The following is a 17,943-nucleotide window of genomic DNA, read 5'->3' as shown; positions in this document are numbered from 1 at the left end:
TTTCCTCTGAGGATTCAGCAATCAAGAATGATGACCCAAGGCAATTTTCCAGAACAGTCTTCTATTCCTAGTTTTGTATCTGTCTTCTAGTTGATGTTCTCATAGTGTCCTCCTGGGACCCTTGGTGGCCCCAAGACTTTCAGTGTATCTGCAAGGTCAAAACTTTTTTCATAATAACTAAAATATTTGCCTCTTTAACTTCCTTTCATGTGTAGAGTTTTCTAGGAGCTACATGACATGTGCTATTACAGTAGATTGCATGTAGAAGCAAATGTGAAAATCCATCAGCCATCTTATAACAGATATTTGAGGTATGTTTCACATTTATGAAATTTATGTTTTGCAGCATAGGGTTTTCTTCATAAAGCTGTTTTGTTAATGTTAATATGCATTTATTATATTTTCATCAACTGAGAATTTTCTTAAATATTGATTTTCATTTTTGCAGGGTAAACATCAAGAGGTATAACCCATAAAAACAAAAGCTCTTTTGTGTCTTCAGTGTTTTGGTGTACACAGATCCTATGACTCAAATGTTTGAGAACTGGTGTTTTATTATTCCCTTATTCAGAGTTTCTTACATAGGAATTTACTTTGTTGAAATTTATTCAGATATTTATCTGGTAGCCTGGAAATTGTACTGAAATTTATCTGGAAATTGTACTTCTCACAACTTCAGAATAAATTTGAAAAAGCTTCTCTGTTGCTCACCAACCAATCGTATTCATATGCACTTAGCTGTGCTCTTGTTTTCTAAAATTTTACTTCATTTAAAAAAGTAAAAAGAAAATGTAAAAAGAAAAAAATAAAAAGAAAAGCATTTCTGTAAGATGGTAAAGTATTTGTAGCATGTACTTTAAGACATTTATACAAGAGTTTCTAGATCTTATTTTTTCTTAATTAACCAAATCTTTTCAACAGGTTCTTTCAGGACCATGATGATTACTTGGTGCCAAATCTTCAGTTGTGAAAAATCTGTCCTTTTTTGTAATACATTATAATAATATCTTTATAAAAGTTAAAGTGAGCTGATCAGTGGTTTATTATTTATTTCTGCAGGGCTGAGGATTGAACATTCTAGACAAGCGCTCTACCACTGAACTATGGTCCCAGCACACGACTACTTGTTTCAGGAACATATATTTTTGAGATATTTATAAACACATGCATAGTTAGGAAATTATATGCAGTGCTACGATTTTTAAGAGGTGTACCCTTCCCTTTGTGCTTCTAGCTTTTATTGCCCTGACATAGCCACTTTCCATGTTTGAACTGTTATCTGAGTTTCCATCCTTTTATTTAAGTAATGTTGTACTCCTAATTCTACATTGGTTAGTTTTAGAAATTGTGTATTGTTTTCCTTCTGTGGAAGATCAGGATCTAGTGTTTCTGTGTCACTTGCCTTTCCATGCTTTCCTTTGTCTCTAATTTTTAAATTAAATTGTGAGATGTTTAAAATGAGAAAATAAATGCCATTCATGGCTAGGTCTGAATTCTAGCATTGCGTATCTAGAATAGCTTTGCTTTTCCCTAGAATTAGCATTTTCCACTTTCTGTCATTGGCCTGTGCTTTGTGTTCCAATTTCTGATGCTTAGCCAACTTTGTCCTAGAACTCAACACGTTTCTCAGTATTTATGATCCAGAGGTATCTCCTTTTGGTTCGGCTTTGATGTTCTACACAGAATCATCCTTTGGGACTCTGCGCCTTCTCCCTGTAGTCAGGTTTTGTAGTTGTTTGAATTCCTACCTAGCTGTTGTGTAAAGGCTTCTCTTTAACCAAAGAAAAGAAAAGTAAAGTGAATTCCCTTTTCTCTTTTTCTGTGTAGAATTCGTTGTTTCCAGTGGTGTCTTTCTTGGTTTGGGGATTTAGTTCAGGGGCACTGCACCTGCCTTGTAAATGCGAGATCCTGAGTTCGATCCCAAGCACTGGAAAATAAAAGTATTTGGGGCCTTAGTATACCTACTGACTGCTGGATAGTAAGGGGAATGGGTACTGTTTGAAGTAGAGCCTTAAAAAATCATAACCAATAATATTTTTTCCTTTGCTTGCTGTAGTGAAGGGATACAACCCGGTGAGAAAGAATTTACAGATGAATTTGGTGAAAAGTTTGACAACAAAATATTAAGCCCTCTAACCAATGAATGTAGTATTATCTCTCTGTCTCCTTTTAATCTTCTCAGCAGTGTTTTGTAGTTTATGTGCAGCAGTCATGCAAGTCATTTTTATTTTATTCCATAGATATTTTGTTTTTTAATGCTGTCATATCAGTGTTTTAAAATTTCATTTTTAAGTTGATTTGTGTTAGTGCAGAAATATGCATTTGATTTTTACATAGGTGATTGGCTTCTATGATGTGATTATTAACATATAGTTGTTTTTAAAATTAGCATTTTTTATTTAGAAATTGTCATCTCTGAACAGGCAGTTTTACCTCTTCAATTCTGATTTTGATGTGTTTTATTTTCTTGTCTTTTCAAAATAGATAGGGGGTTTGCTCCGTATGTAAATTTAATTTGTGGCAATGTATTTACCCATCCCCAACCCTGCTTTCTAGATTTTGAGACCAGCTCTTTACATTTTTGTTTGGATTCCTGCCTAGCTGTTGTGCAAGGGCCGGGCTTGAACTTGCAGTCCGTCTGTCCCACCTTTCCATAGTGCTGAGAGTATAGGTACGTGCCACCATGCCCAGTTCCATATGCTGTTTTAACTTCTCAGTTCTTCCTGGTGCTATGCACTACCCTAAGGTATGACTGTGCTAAAGTTTACTTGTCTATTCTGTTGCTAATGATGATGGAAATCTTCTGTTTCAGACATAGTCTTCTATGGTCATTCTAGTGTATGTCTGTTGGCAGTGACATGTTTGTATTTCCATTGTGCATTTACTTCAGAATAGAATGGCTGTGTTGCAGAGTGTGGCGGTTAGAGTGGAGTTTTAATTTGATTTGCTTTGGGATCCACTCTGTGGGTTAGTGGTGCACACTGTGGGTGTGTCTGGGTGGGCCATGGGCATGTGGCCTTGGGACCTGTGTCTGGCCTGCACCCCTCCTGCTCTGCTTCCCAGCTGCCATGAACTAAGCAGCTTCTCCTTGTGCCGCACCCTTTCTATCATAATGTCTCTGCCTCGGAGTCTGTCCGTCATGGACTGAAACTAGCAAGTTCAACCTCTCCTCTAAACTGTGGTTGTTAAGTGTGGTGTCTTGGTGACAAGAAAGCTAATACATACAGTGCAAAATATATTCTCCTGTTTTCTTTCACTTTATAAGTGGCCACCAATGTTATACCTTTGCTGCATTTTTAATGGTTTCTGAAGAAAGAGATAAATGATTGCATTTAATTTTTCACATGAAAGAGAAAGTCAGTCATATCCATCTCTCGGCTCTGCTTCTTATTCTTGTATCTTTTCATAGGACTTCAGTCAAAGGACAAATGGACATCTGCCTTGTCTCCTTAAAGACAGACATGTGACTTACATCGTTTGATGGCTCTTGTCTACTTGTTGGTCCTTCTTACAGGGACAGGCAGTGCCCAGCTGTTGTTCCAGATTCTCAAACTTGTTCCTGGAACATCTCCTTCTTCTCCTTGCCCATTGTTCAACCCATGCCTTTAGACCTTTATTTGGCGAGAACTTTTCCTAGAAGAACACTGCTTGGGCTTAACCAACCAAAAGCACATTCTGTCTTGGCATTCAGAGGCATTTGAAAGACCTGGTCGATAGGTAGAAGAAATCATCTCGCTCATTTGGGAAGAGAGTAGTTTCCTCTGTGTTTTCACATAACTAATTGTGTGAAGCAGGCAGACTAATGGATGTGATATCACTCAGTTTCGTATCTTGGCAGTGACAGAATTTCAGGGTATATCTTGATAAAACTAAGATTTGAGGATTACTCTAAGAGGTCACTTACTGTATGTTATCTATCAGCTATTTAATAAATAACCTTAACACTGTCCAAAATGCAAGTACTTTGCAAAAGTATTCTTAATTTTGGTGAAGATTCAATATACTGTAAGTGAACTCAGAATTATAATTTTAAGAAATATATGATGAACCCTATTGTTAAAGAGAGAACACTAAACTAAACTGATTTATAATTCTCATTTTTTTTTCCTATTTTCTTGCTCCTGAAAAATGATATCAAAAATTTTTATTTTGGCTTTGAAGTAAGGAAACCTGAAACTTGATCCTAATACTATTACATGTCCACTGAGTGTCCACTGAGGCTCAGTGTTTTTTTTTTTTTTTTACTTACCAGCTCAGATCCCCAGTTTCTTTACAGAAAGGGGTTAATAAAACATAGTGTAGTGTCAGACTCATATGAGAATATGTAAAATGCCCAGCAGTTGTAAAGATTATGTAGCAAGCCTGCAAGTGATTTTCTATTTTTCTATTATTAAGAATAGTATGACTCTATGCTTTTTTGGCTTTTAAAATTCTGTAATAGTAAATAACAGCAAAACAAATGAAGATTATTAAAAATATATAAGGAATGTTGATATAGAAAGGACAACTGAATTATTTCAGCCACAGAAAATTTGTCAGCGAATGATACGTCTTAATGGACTCCAAGAAAAGCTTTTACTCAGCATTCAACATTTATTTGGCTATTATAAAACCCAAGGCAAAAAAATTCTTTCATGACACTAGATGAGAACAATGCACTACTGACTAGTCGCTTTAAATATTTATGGAAAGTATCTTAGAGGAAATGACCTAAGTAAAGGAAGGAGTTCCTCTAGAGACTCCGAAAGAATGTTTCACAGCCGTGTGGTGTCGCCTCTGCCCTGGGAATGCTCAGCTAATCATGTGCTTTTGTTTCTCCAGGGAGAAGTTGGCTGTGGCCCGACTGCAGCGAGAAGTTGCCCAAAGAACAAGTGAGAGGGCAGTGGTAAGTCCAGCTCTCCCTCATTCTACTGACCCTCTGTTTACAGGTCTCTGGGTTGAAAGTCATTTGGTTTCACTAAGGATAGATACCCAAGTAAAACATGTATATGCAGTGAGCTTAATGCTATTTTGGCAAATGATATATTAATAGTGCAGTTTAGAAGGCTCCTCAGTTTGCAGCAAAAGGCAGATATAGTGATTAAAAAAATATTTGTACTTTCAAAACAGTATTCAAATATTCAAAGGCTTTATTTCAAAAAGGTCTACTGGATGCCCAAGGTTCTAGCTATGAGCACCAAGTCCACAAACAAATAGTCTTAGGTTTTTAGATTAGGACAGTTTAAATTGAACCCTCTGAGTTCTTCAGACTTGACCTAGAAAAACGCCAAGATGTTTGCTAATGTGATTGTCTTTTATTCTTTTCTTTATTTCCGCTATTTGCAGTGTGTTTCTGCCTTTCCTTTTCAGCTTGTGCCATTCAGAAAACTGATGCTTTCTTGCATTTTGAATTGTACTAAAATCAATATGGTTGCTTTTGGTCTATAGCAACTTCATTTTATAGACTGTCTTTGCCAAAGTATCTTCCCATGTGCCATTATAACATCAGGGAATGCATGTGTGTTGATTAACTACTGTTCCTACCTTTGAGAAGTAAATATAGCACTGTACTTATTTTCTCCCTACTTAAAACAATGTGATTTATGCAGTTGTTCAGCAGAATTCATTATTTTTAAAGGACAAATAGCATACTTTTAGTACCTGAAAGCTGATTCCATTTGATTTCTTGAGAGTTGATTGACAGACCATCCACTGAAAAAGTAAGAAATTTGTAGAATATGCTGGCCTTACACTGTTCTCAACAGGGAATGTGAAGCCCAAATGTTGAGCAGGGCTTGTGAGACAGTGGCTGATGAACATGCTTAGGGAAAGTAATTACATGCCTTCTTTTGGTAATGATCATAAGGCAGAGAATCTTGAATGTTGAAAAAACTGAAGCATGCATTCATTAATGTGCTTGAGCAATGAAATGGAAACAAGTTGGAGAAAATAAAGGTCTTTCTCAAATGGTGAACCAAACCTTTCCAATCTGGACTTCACCATACATAAAAAGATGTTGGGAAGATAGGCCACTTTGTGACTCTTGGGTCTTCTTTAATGTTGAGCGCCTGTCCATCACCTCATCAGCTCTCCTTTAACTGACTGTAAGAAAGCAGTTTAACTTTTGTAGATCTCCGTTTTCTCTTCTTGAAAGTGAAGGTGGACTTTTATGATTCTATTTGCTTGATGATCATGCTACTGAACATTTGCCCATTTAGTTTCTAGGATGCATAGCTTTTTCCTTTAAGAACTAAATGTTATTGACACTCATAAGAAAGGCCTTGAAAGAATGCACTTTGCACTTTTGTTCTATTTTTTTGTTTTTGTTTTTTGAGACAAGGTCTCACTATGTAGTTGAGACTGACCTGGAACTCACTATATAGCCCAGGCTGGTCTTGAACTCACAGTGATCCTTCTGCCTCAGCCTCCCGAATACTGGAATTACAAGTGTGCACCACCACACCCAGCATTGCACTTTTGTTCTTTTTGACACTGCATTGAGTGTGCCTAACTTGAATGATCCTAGATAGATAGCTGTAAAGTCTTTTAAAAACAAAATTCCCCATTAAAACACTGTGGAACTAATTATTTTCCCAGAAAATAAGCAAAAAGGTGACTTCAGTTACCAAAAACAAAACAAAACAAAAGTGACTCTGGAAAAGTAGCCAATATTTTATTACTCTAAATTTTACTGACAGTACTGAAAATCACATTTTTGCATTCATTGATTAGACAAATTTGTGGGGGCTATTTACTGTGTGGCTGGCACTATTCTATCTATATACAAGGGAAAGAACAATGAACAGAAGAGGCAAACAAATGAGTGCTTCCGGTCTAATGAGTGGACAGACGAAAATTCAGTATCACAAAACTTAGATGGTGAAAGTGACTGTGAGAAAATAACAGAAGATTGTGAGATCTGGGGTCTCATTATTTTAAATAAAAAGTACATAGTAATAAATTACTAATAAGTTAATATTTGAGCAAAGCTTTCCGATGATGGAATTTGCCACAGGGCTTTCTGAAGAAGGTGCATCCTCCACATGGAGCTCGGCAAATCTAAAGTAGAGAAATGGCTGAGGCAGCGTTTCAGCCCAGGGTTGATTGGGGGCGGAGTGTAAGAGACTGTAATGTGGGAAGAGATCAGAAGTGATGGAGTCCTTGGAGGGCTCTCTGGATCTGTGGCCCACACTCTCAGTGATGGTCCACCAGTAAGAGTTCGAGGAAAGTATTGAAATGGTCTGGTCTAATATTACTCATTTCCCTATCACCTTCCTCCTGCTCCATCATCTGTCACATCTCAGTTCCTTGGAGACATTGTAATCCCTGACTTTCACTGATTTTCTTTTTCTTTTTTTGTTATGGTTTCTTCTTCTTTCCCCTACATAACCAAATTCCTGTGTTTTCTGCTTAATGATATACTTCAGCTTTTCTGCTTCTAGAATTCATTTATTTTGAAGTCTTTATTATTTCAGTATCTGACTTCTTCTAAAATCAGGCAGTTCTAATTTACTCCTGTAAATTTATTTCTTGCTGCAACAAGTGTTTTACAAAACTTGTGTCATGTCTCTACCAGAAGTGGAGAACAATTTATCTCAGCTATATTAGTTTGTGCTTTAAAACTAGCTGCTTACAGTGTTTTGGTGTGTGTTTATCCGGGTATAAGGAAAAATGATACAAGAACAACTATGTAAGAAGTCTTTAAAAAGCTTTTACAATGAATTACCAAAGATGAATGAAGAAGATATAAAAATTCTAAACACCCCAATTACAATCAGTGGAATTGAAAATGTAATTAAAAATTTACCCACAAAGAAAAGCCCAGGTCCTGATGGCTTCACTGATGAATTCTACAAGACATTTAGAGAAAAACTACTGCCACTACTCTTTAAACTTTTCAATGAAATTGAAAGGGAAGTGATACTTCCAAGTTCATTCCTGGAAGTAAGTGTTACTTTGATTCCAAAACCATGGAAAGACCCAACCAAAAAAGAACTACAGGCCAATCACCCTAATGAACAGAGATGCAGAAATCCTCCATAAGATACTGGCAAACGGAAAACAGAGGGTCATTAAGGAGATCATATACCCTGACCAGGTTGGATTTATCCCAGGGATGCAAGGATGATTCAACATATGTAAATCGATAAATGTAATACACTATATTAACAGAATGAAGGAGAAAAAACATATGATCATCTCAGTAGATACAGAAAAAGAGCCAATTTGACAAAATTCAACAAGCATTCATGATAAAAGCCCAGAAGAAAATTGGAATAGATGGTCTTTATCTCAACTTGATGAAAGGTATCTATGAAAAACCAACAGCCAACATCATATTAAATTGTAAAAAACTGAAAACCTTCATGCTGTAATCAGGAACAAGACAGGGATGTCCACTATCACCACTCCTGTTCAATCCAGTTTTAGAAACATTTGCCAGAGTAATTAGACAAGAGAAAGAAACAAAAGCAATAAAGATAGGAAAGGAAGAAGTAAAACTATCATAATTTGATGACAATATCATACTCTACATAGAAGCCCAAACAAACAAAAAAAACCTCTACCAAAAGACTTCTAAATTTAATTGACAGATCCAGTAGAGTAATTGGATACAAGATCAACACTCAAAAATCAATAGCCTTCTTGTACACAAATAACAGACTCACTGAGAGAGAAATTAGGGAAACAATCCCTTTCATAATAGTATCCAAAAAGAAAAAAATCTAAGAATCACTCTAATGAAGGAAGCAAAAGACCCCTCTACATTAAGAGCTACAACACTCTGGAAAAAGAGATGAGAGAGGATTTAAGAAAATGGACAGACATCCCTTGCTCATGGGTAGGAAGAACCAATATAGTGAAAATAGCCATACTACCAAAATTGCTATACAGATGCAAGGCAATCCCTATTGAAATCCCAACAGTATATTTCACAGGATTAGAGAAAACAATAAAAAAAAATCACTTGGAATCAGAAGAGACCTAGAATAGCAAAAGCAATTCTAGGAATAGATACATTGCAGGGGGTATCACAATCCCCAACCTGAAACTATACTACAAAGCCACTGTGATAAAATAGCACGACACTGGCAAAGAAACAGACATGAGGATCAGTGCAGTAGATTACAAGATGCAGAAACAACTCTGTACATACTGAGCTACGTCATCTTTGACAAAGGAGCCAACCATCCTCAGTGGAAGAAAGATAGCCTCTTTAATAAGTGGTATTAGAAATATTGGATTTCAGCTTGCCGAAGATTAAAACTTGACTCTTATCTTTTACCATGCACTAAAGTAAAATCCAAGTGGATTAAATATCTAAATATTAAAGCAGAAACGCTAAACTTGTTAAATGATAAGTTAGGTAAAGCTCTCGAAGACATTGGCATAGGAAAAGACTTTATGAGCAAATCCTCAGTAGCATGGGAACTAGCACAAATTAACAACTGAGATCTCACCTTTTAAAAAAGCTTCTGCACTGCAAGATAAACCAGCAACAGAGCTTAAAAAACAATCTACAATGTGGGAAAAAAATTTTACCAGCTGTTGCTCAAAGTACTATTATCGAGAATATATAAAGGACTCAAAAAAATCAGGCCCCCCCAAAATAAAGACCCAATTAAAAAATGAGCATCTGAACTTTCTCAGACAAAGAAGTAACAGCAGCAAATAAACATTTGAAGAAGTTTCAATGTCACTGGTCATTTGAGAGATGTAGATGAAAATAATCCTGAGATTCCACCTCAACGGAGAAAGAAGGGCTGTTATCAAGAAATCAACCAATAAAAATGATGGCAAGGTTGTGGGAAGTTAGAAACTCTTCTTCTTTGTTGGTGGTAGTGCAGACAGGTGCAACCACTGCAGAAATCAATATTGAGAAACCTCAAACAGGTAGGATTAGAAGTCCCATTTGAACCAGCTATTTCTCTGCTGGGTATCTTTCCAAAAGAATCAAAGGTATCATATCACAGTGCTATCACACCCATGTTAATAGTGGCATAGTTTTTAATAGCTAAAGCTTGGGAACAGCCCATTTGCCCATCAACTGGAGACTGGATAAAGAAGACGTCTTTTTTTATAATAAAATGGAATACTACTCAGCCATAAAGAATAAGAAACTAGAAAGATTTATAGCTAAGTGGATGCACATTGAGGCCATAGTCATAGTCTTAAGTGAAATTAATGAGACATACATGTGTAAATGCCAAATAGCTTCTGTGGTGTGAAAAGCTTATAGGGTAAATAAGGACCAAAATGTGTAATTGATATTGTGTGAAAGGAAGAAAAGTTCTAAAGGAGTAGGAGAAGTGGGAGGGTTAGGGCAAAGGAAAGAAGGGAAGAGAAAAAATAGGAGAACTGGAAAAACATGGAAACAAAGTGTTTGTAAATAGGGAAGGGTGGGGGGTGAAGGCAGGGCAAAGGAATGGGGAAAAAATAAGAGCAAAGATATGTCATATAAAGGTACAGGATCCCAATGATGAATGTTAACTGTATTATATACCTAAATTGTACCCATAAACTTAATGAGAAAAAAAAGCTGTTACAATTAAATTGAGGCAGATTTTAATTTTTATAATTCATTAATAAACATACCTTAATCAATGTCTTCAATACAAAATAGGCCCCTTTTAAAACTTGGTCTTATGCAATAAATCTCTTCCCGTAAAAGTTTGTATTTAGACTTTTCGAACTGTACTGAAGGCACCATTTTGAGAGATGTATTTTTTATTAAGCTATTTTAGAATCATTTTAGATTCCTGAAAACATTGCATACTTGCCTACCCTTCATTTAGGTTTACTCAACATTGATATCTTAAGTAATTGTGAGGTAATTGTCAAAACTAAGAGATTAATATTGTTATATTACTATTAACTAACCTGTAGACTGAGCTAGAATGTCACTAGCTTTTCTACTAATGTCTCCTTTTCTGATATAGGTCCAATTCATGCTTCCACAGTGCATACAGAGAGATGTCTTTCTAGTGTGACTAACAGAACATGTACACGTGTGGAATTACAATAGGATCTTAGAGATGAAGGAAGTCTCCGTTCAAAGTCGAGCTCAACTAGTAGTTTGCAGTGTTCTCTTGGATTTACTGTTTGCTTTAGTTCTGTCTGCTCTTTTTGTTCTATTAACTCGTCTTTATTTTAGAAAACTTTCTTTCAGCATATTGAATCTTTTTATATTTCTTTTCTTAATTCTTTCTTCTGAGAAGTAATGCTTGCCTTTGTTTTTCATATTCACATTTCATTACTTTTTACAAATACCTTAAGTTTTTTGGTCTTCATTCTGGGAAATTATTTCATCTTGCAATCTATATCAGTGGCCCAGTGTCTTACCTGGGATCTATGTTATCTTTAAAGCTTCACAGTTGAAGAATAGTGAATCTAAATCCATATTGCTCATTCTGTACTAAAATGAAATCAAAATAGATCAAAGACCTATATATGAAACACAAAACACTGACTCTGTTATAATATAAACTGGTAATGCTCTTGAAAACATAGTCATAGGCAAAGATTTCCTGTACAGAACTCCAGTTACACAACATATAAATCAAGTATCAACAAATGTTATTATATCAAAATGTGAAGTTTCTGCCGAGAAAAGGAAACAAGCAGCAGAGTGAAGGGACAATTACAGACTGGAAAAAAATGTTGCCAACTAACTACTCCTCAGACAGAGGACTGATACTGAGAATATAGAACTCAAAACAAATTAGGTCCTCCCGTGAATAAAAGATCCAGTCAAAATGTGGGCAGTTTAAATGAGAAGATGTACAGATGGCCATTAAGTACATGAAAAAAATATTGAGCACCTTTGGAAAGTAGAGAAATGCAAACCAAAACAACACTGAGATTCCACCTTACTACAGTAAAAATGGCTATTATGAAGGACTCCATAAACAACAAATGAAGGAGAAGGTGTGAGGGAGCATTGTTGATATGTAAACTATTACAACCAGTAGAGCGGTCAGTATGGAGATTCTTTAAACTAAAGTAGAAATTCCATTTGATCCAGCTATTCCTCTTCCGGGTGTCTTCTTAGAAAGAATTAAAGTCATCACATTACAGTGATATATGCACACCCACATAAATAGCTGTACCAATCATAATAGCTGATTTTCAGAAGCATCTTATATGCCCATCAACACGGGATTGATATAACTCAGCCATTAAAAAGGATACATTTGAGTCATTTGTAGGACCATGGATCGACCTTGGGACCACAATACTAAGTGAAATAAATGAAAGAAGGTGAAATATCACATAGTTATTCTTCTGGGAGAGACTAAAAATATCAGTAATTTAAAGAGCAAAGTAAAAGAGAGATGGTAGGAAACAAGTAAACTTGCGATGCAAAGGGCATCTGGAAAAGAAGGGAGAAAAAAGGATTAAGGGGAAGGGGGAATGCAAATAATAAAGAGCAAGATAAAAGACAGATAATGGGAAAAGGAAAGGGACCAGGAGATGGAGGGGAGAGGACAGAGAGGGGAAGAGAAGGAGATGACAAAAGAAATGAGGATGTGTTTCATACAAATACCAACTTCTCATGAGGAATGGAATCATTATGCTCTCCAAACATGTACTAATAAAGATTAAAACTAAAAAATGATTAAGATGTGATATGTATATGTACCAATTCCTCAAGATAGCTGTAACTTTTATGTAACACAGACATATAAATGAATTAAGAGCAAAACACTGCCATTTCACGTTTTGTTATTGGTAAATAACATTCCTGTCACTCCACAAGTGTGAAGATACTCATCCTCATCTTCTAGAACTTTTATGTTTTTGTTCATAAGTCTTTACAATTCTAGATGGAATAGTTTGGGCATGAGGTAAAGATCAGAACGAACTCTCTGCAAAGTGGTAGCCAATTTTCCAATGTCATTTATTGACCAGTGTACCGTTACTGTCACCCTACTGACATGTATATAGTCCACATGTCCATGTGTACCTGCGTCAATAGTAAGACTGCTTATGCTTTGCCATTGAAAGTTCTATTATTCATACTGTCCCTGAAGAGAGAAAATGAGAGACCTATCCCCAATACACTTTTTAAAAATCTTTTCATTACAGAAAAAATTGAAGATTGTACAGCATGTCCCCATTTGCCCTATAGCTTGTTTTCTGTAATAAGACCTTACATTATGTGGCATACTTGTCACAATTATTGAGCCAATATGATAAATTACTTTTTTTTTTTTTGGTACCAGGGATCAAACTCAGGTCCTTGTGCTTGCCAGGCAGGCGCCAGAACCACTGAGCTAAATCCCCAGGCCGATAAATTACTATTAACAATAAACTCCATACTTCATTCAGAGTTCTGTCATTTTCCCTAACACACTTTATCTGTTCCAGGGTCTCAGCTAGGCTGTATATTACATATATTGTCTTATCCTTTAAGCTTCTCTTGATTTTTGACAGTTTCTTAGACTTGTCTTGTTTTTGATGACCTTCACAGCTTTGAAAAAAGTATTGGTTGGTTTTTTTATTTTTGTTTTCCGCATTTGTCACTTTGGGATTTGTCTGATGTTTTTCTCGTGATTAGAGTTGGGTATACTTAGGGAGGCAGACCACAACTTAATGTGCTGTTTTTTAAAACCCACTACCTATTTAGGGTGTATACTATCAACATGAAGTTTGATTATTGATACAGACCTTAGTCCTTTGACTGAGGTAGCGTTTGTCTGCCCCCACTGTAAAGTTATTTTCCTTTATTTTCTATCTTGTACTCTTGGAACCAAGTCACTATGTTTAGGCCATACTTAGGAATAAAGTATAATATTATGAATAAAGTGAAAAAGGCAAAGCTGCTAGCAAAATATCAACCAATGAACACTGAATGTTTCTTGTGCAGAAAAATGCAGGAAATAACTGTGGAGTTATATTCTACCTCACTGAAGGCATAACAGTTACATAATTTATTTGGAATATTTCTACATGGAACATTTATCTCTTCATCATGAATTTTGTATATTCATTAATTTATTTATATCTGTATTAATGTATTAACACTTTTTTTCATACTTTGGATTGAAAATCCATACTGCTTTGCTTTTATAAAGAATTATTCCTTCTTTGGCCATTATAAGCACTTTTATTCACTCCTTGAGTACCTCTGACATGTTCCCAATTGTTGAATTGTTTTCTATTTTTCTAAATTTTCTGCATAGTATTTTCTTTCTGAAATTATAAGATGTTGTGCACCCATCTTACATATTTCCTTCCCTTGCTTTAGAATCAGTCATTTTCCAAGGAAAAGCTGGCTCCTTTTAATAGGCAGTGGTGTTTGAGCACAAGGTCCATGTGCTGAGTGCCAACTGACTTTTATAAGGCTTGTTTAGCATGATATTTATTCCAGAAATGCAATGACTGCTTTCATGAGTATAATTGGCAAAGTTATAAATTAAACTCCAAAACAAAATGCCAGTCCATATTGAAAGAAAATTTGATCACATGCAATACTGTTAGTTTGTGGTGTTCTTTTTTAAAATAAGAAATAGCCAAGAATAAAGGAAATTTCCTTAAATTGATAAAGGATGTCTAGTGAAAATCATCAATAAATAATATTGTATTTAATAATGAAATGTTAGAAGCATTCTTTTTAAATCTATAACTAGAATAGAATACCTTCTACCACTGCTTCTATTCATCGCTGTATTTCTGGATGATAAGGCAATACCAGTAAGTGGTATAAGAGTTTGGGGATGAAGTTGGTATTACTGGCAAATAATGATGTCTAACTAGGAAAATCCAAGGGCATCTCCAGTCAATATTTTAGAAGATTACTAATATGATTGTACATATCAGTCTTCAGTTCTTAGAGAATATATTTTAAAAGCTAATATTTAAATACTAAAACATACGCAAGACTAAATAAATTTAAGAAGAATCATATAAGATAATGAGGAGAAAAGTTATTAAAGGGCTTGAAAGGAGACTAGAACTAGTAGAAAATTGTTCCATATTCATGGAAGGGAAGCCTCACTACCATAAAGATACCACCTTACTCCAGAGTGATGTGTGCACTCAAGGTGACCAATTAGATTACCAGCAGGGCTTTCACAGCGTTTAACAATGCACACCCTAATATGAAAAAGAAAAGTTTAAATATATGTGATTTTAAAGAAAGAGAATAAGGAGACATTACGTCTTATCACACATGAAGATTTATTCAAAGCTAACGCTATTAAATTAATGTGATACTGGGGAAAAGATACTTAAATAACCTCAGAACAGAGCAGGAAGCCTTGAAGTAGCCCCACATGTATATGGAGTAGTTAATGGGAGTAGAAATACAAGTTAGAGAATGGGCAACTTGAAAAGGCCACTGTGACAATTCATATGGTAACTGTTGTCATTTCATTACTTTCAGATACCATAAAGAAAAGTGAATTTTGTGTAAGTCACAGACTTGAAAACTAAAAGCAAGATTTTAAGATTTTAGAAGTCAGTGTAGATGAATATAATAATTCCGAAATAAGGGATTTTGTTTAACAGCTACAAAATGCATAGTCCGTAAATAGAAAGATGTGATAAATCTGAAAATGAATACTTTGCTTAAAATATAATATGAATAAAGTAAAAAAGCGAGGCAAAGTGTTAGGAAAGTATCATGACCAATGAACACTTAAAGTTTCTTGTGCAGAAAAATGCAGATAATAAAGTGGCACTGGGGGAAATATCCCTTGTTTAGAAGTCATGAAAATGTTTTCCAGCTTTAACATTTTTCTTGTTTTCTTCTGTGTGTCTTTTATTTCTTTCCTGAGACATTTCTTCTACTCATTTCAGTAGTTTGATCTTCTTTTTAAAAGAATGGTTGTTTCTTTCTGAAAGTGTTTTAAATTTATTCTGTCATCTGTGCCATAAAGTCATTGATGTCTGCTAGTAGCCTTTTATCCCATGAGTTGAGATCTTCCTAGTTCTTCAGATGTAATTTCGTGTTGTGTCCTGGCCATTTTTAATATCCTGAGAATCTTATTCTTTGAGTCCAAAAGAGAATGTTGAGTTGTGTGTTTGTATGGGCTGGCGAGTGACTAGGTTTGGTTCAGATCTCAGGTTTTGACCTGCCTTCGGAGGGTTGGGGCTCTTTGGTGAGTTCATTTTTCATGATGCTCACTGTCCTGTCAGGATTTGTGCTATGTGTACACTGCCCACAGGTCAGTGTAGGAATTGACTCAGGCCTTTGTAGCTCAATCTTATAGCTCTATGTGGTGTTTAGATTAGATTTGTGCATATGAGTGTAGGGGTTCATCACAGTGTCATGGGAGTGTTCCTTGAACTTTTTTTCTTTTCTCTGTGCTGTCTGTTATTTTTTTAACCTTCCTTGAGCCTCCATTTTTTGCTCTTAGTCTCTAGTTTCCCTTCCCTGCTGCTTACCTCCCATGCAAGTACCTATGTCTGGAATTGAGTAGTCAGAAAATAAAAAGGGAGAAAGAGGAGCAGGAGTTTGGCTCTCACTCTCGTGAGCATAGCCTCTCTGAGAGGGTAAAGGTCCCCCTTCAGACAGCAGAGGTTCAGGTACTCACTTTGCTATAGGAGTGATCTGCACCCTCCCCCCACCCCAGTGTCAATCCTCTGGGGCCAAGGAAGGAGGGAAGGGGAAATCGAAAAACTCGGCATTATACGTCTTAACATTCGCCGATCCTTCAGGGATTCCTTTTCTCTTTGGAATATTCACAGCGGCTCCTGGAGCTGGTTCTGTGCATACGCAATGTATGCTTCTGAATTTTGATCTCTTTGATACCGATTAAAGTGATATTAAGGGGGGGGATATGATGAATTCGCTGCTGGTTCAAGGAACTTCTAATGCTCATTTCCTTCTCCAGTATATCTGCCCCGGTTCACTTTCCAGAGTTCTTATTACGTAGCAATTCAGTGCATTCTGTCTAGGATTTACCTTTGTGTTCAGTGGGAGAGACAAGCTGAAGGGTGCTTTACTCCATGTATTTTGGAAGCATAACCCTTAAATGAATCTTGGGCTAAGATCAAGACCTTCCCTTGTGCAGGGCTTGGAATCTGAGATCTATAAAGGCCCTGGAGATTTTTTGCTCTAATTCTTGTGTTTGGCAATGTGGAAGCCATCTCATGCTTAGCTTTATACCGTGCCAATAGCATTTTGAGTCTCTCTGGAGTTTTCTTTGCTCCCACTCCCAGCTTTTCTTTTCTAGGCCCCAAAGATTCTTCTCTGTTGCCCTGCCTGCATCACGAAAGGGATATAGAATTTAATTAATGAAGGACTGCTGTGCTCTGTGCCTCAGTTTTCTTGCCTTTTCCCCAGTTTTAGAAAGTCCCGTACTTATGCTTCTCAAGGCAATTTCTCCATTTTGCTGGTCCTTCGTCAGTATCCACCAGTTCCTGCCTAAATTTTATTGGAAGCCTAGGGTAACTTAAGGTTTTTCTCTATTGTCCCTTAACTTTCACACATTAGAAGGCATCTCTTAACTTTCTCTGACCCATTACTTGCAGCGGTATTTGGCAGACGCGTAGTTGCCATCCCCTTGGGATTTTAAAACACACCACTCAATTTTTAAACTTTTATAAAAAATTGATCTGGCTTCCCTCAGCCATTAATGGGTGCTTTTTCTTCTATTGTCGTACCCAGAATTAGAGCAGCCATAAGTATCTGTCCTTGGAAGCTGGGTCCAGCAGTTCTTAGGTTTTAGTTCATTTGTGTTTCTTAATGGCTTTAAAAATTTACAGTGTTGCAGAATATTCACACCAGGGAAACTATTTGGTATTTACACATGTGGGACTTATTTATTTCACTTAGGAGTATATCTTCAATATGTATCCATTTTCCTATGAATGAATCTATTCTCTCGCTCTTTATGGCTGAGTAATATTCCATTTTATAGAAAAACCACATCTTCTTTATCCAGTTTCCAACGGATGGGCAAATAGGTTGTTTCCAACATTTAGCTATTACAAACTGTGCCGCTATAAACATGG

The 17,943-nt window shown here is 36.1% G+C and overlaps 1 protein-coding gene across 3 annotated transcripts in view; it reads left to right on the top strand.

Annotated features, from left to right (window-relative positions):
* The window catches only part of Nckap5 (NCK associated protein 5), an 855,349-nt gene that overhangs the window by 334,391 nt on the left and 503,015 nt on the right, over positions 1-17,943 (top strand). For all 3 annotated transcript variants that reach the window (XM_010606203.2, XM_010606202.2, XM_033757250.1), the window contains one exon: positions 4,822-4,885. In XM_010606203.2, coding sequence (XP_010604505.1) covers positions 4,822-4,885 — 64 coding nt within the window. The remainder of the gene's footprint in view (positions 1-4,821; positions 4,886-17,943) is intronic.

This window comes from Fukomys damarensis, unplaced genomic scaffold, assembly GCF_012274545.1.
Source record: "Fukomys damarensis isolate Sample0158 unplaced genomic scaffold, DMR_v1.0_HiC HiC_scaffold_29, whole genome shotgun sequence".
In the NCBI taxonomy this organism is placed as follows: Eukaryota; Metazoa; Chordata; class Mammalia; order Rodentia; family Bathyergidae; genus Fukomys; species Fukomys damarensis.
The sequence above is the reverse complement of the archived record's forward strand: the minus strand, read 5'-3'. Positions and strand labels throughout refer to the sequence as shown.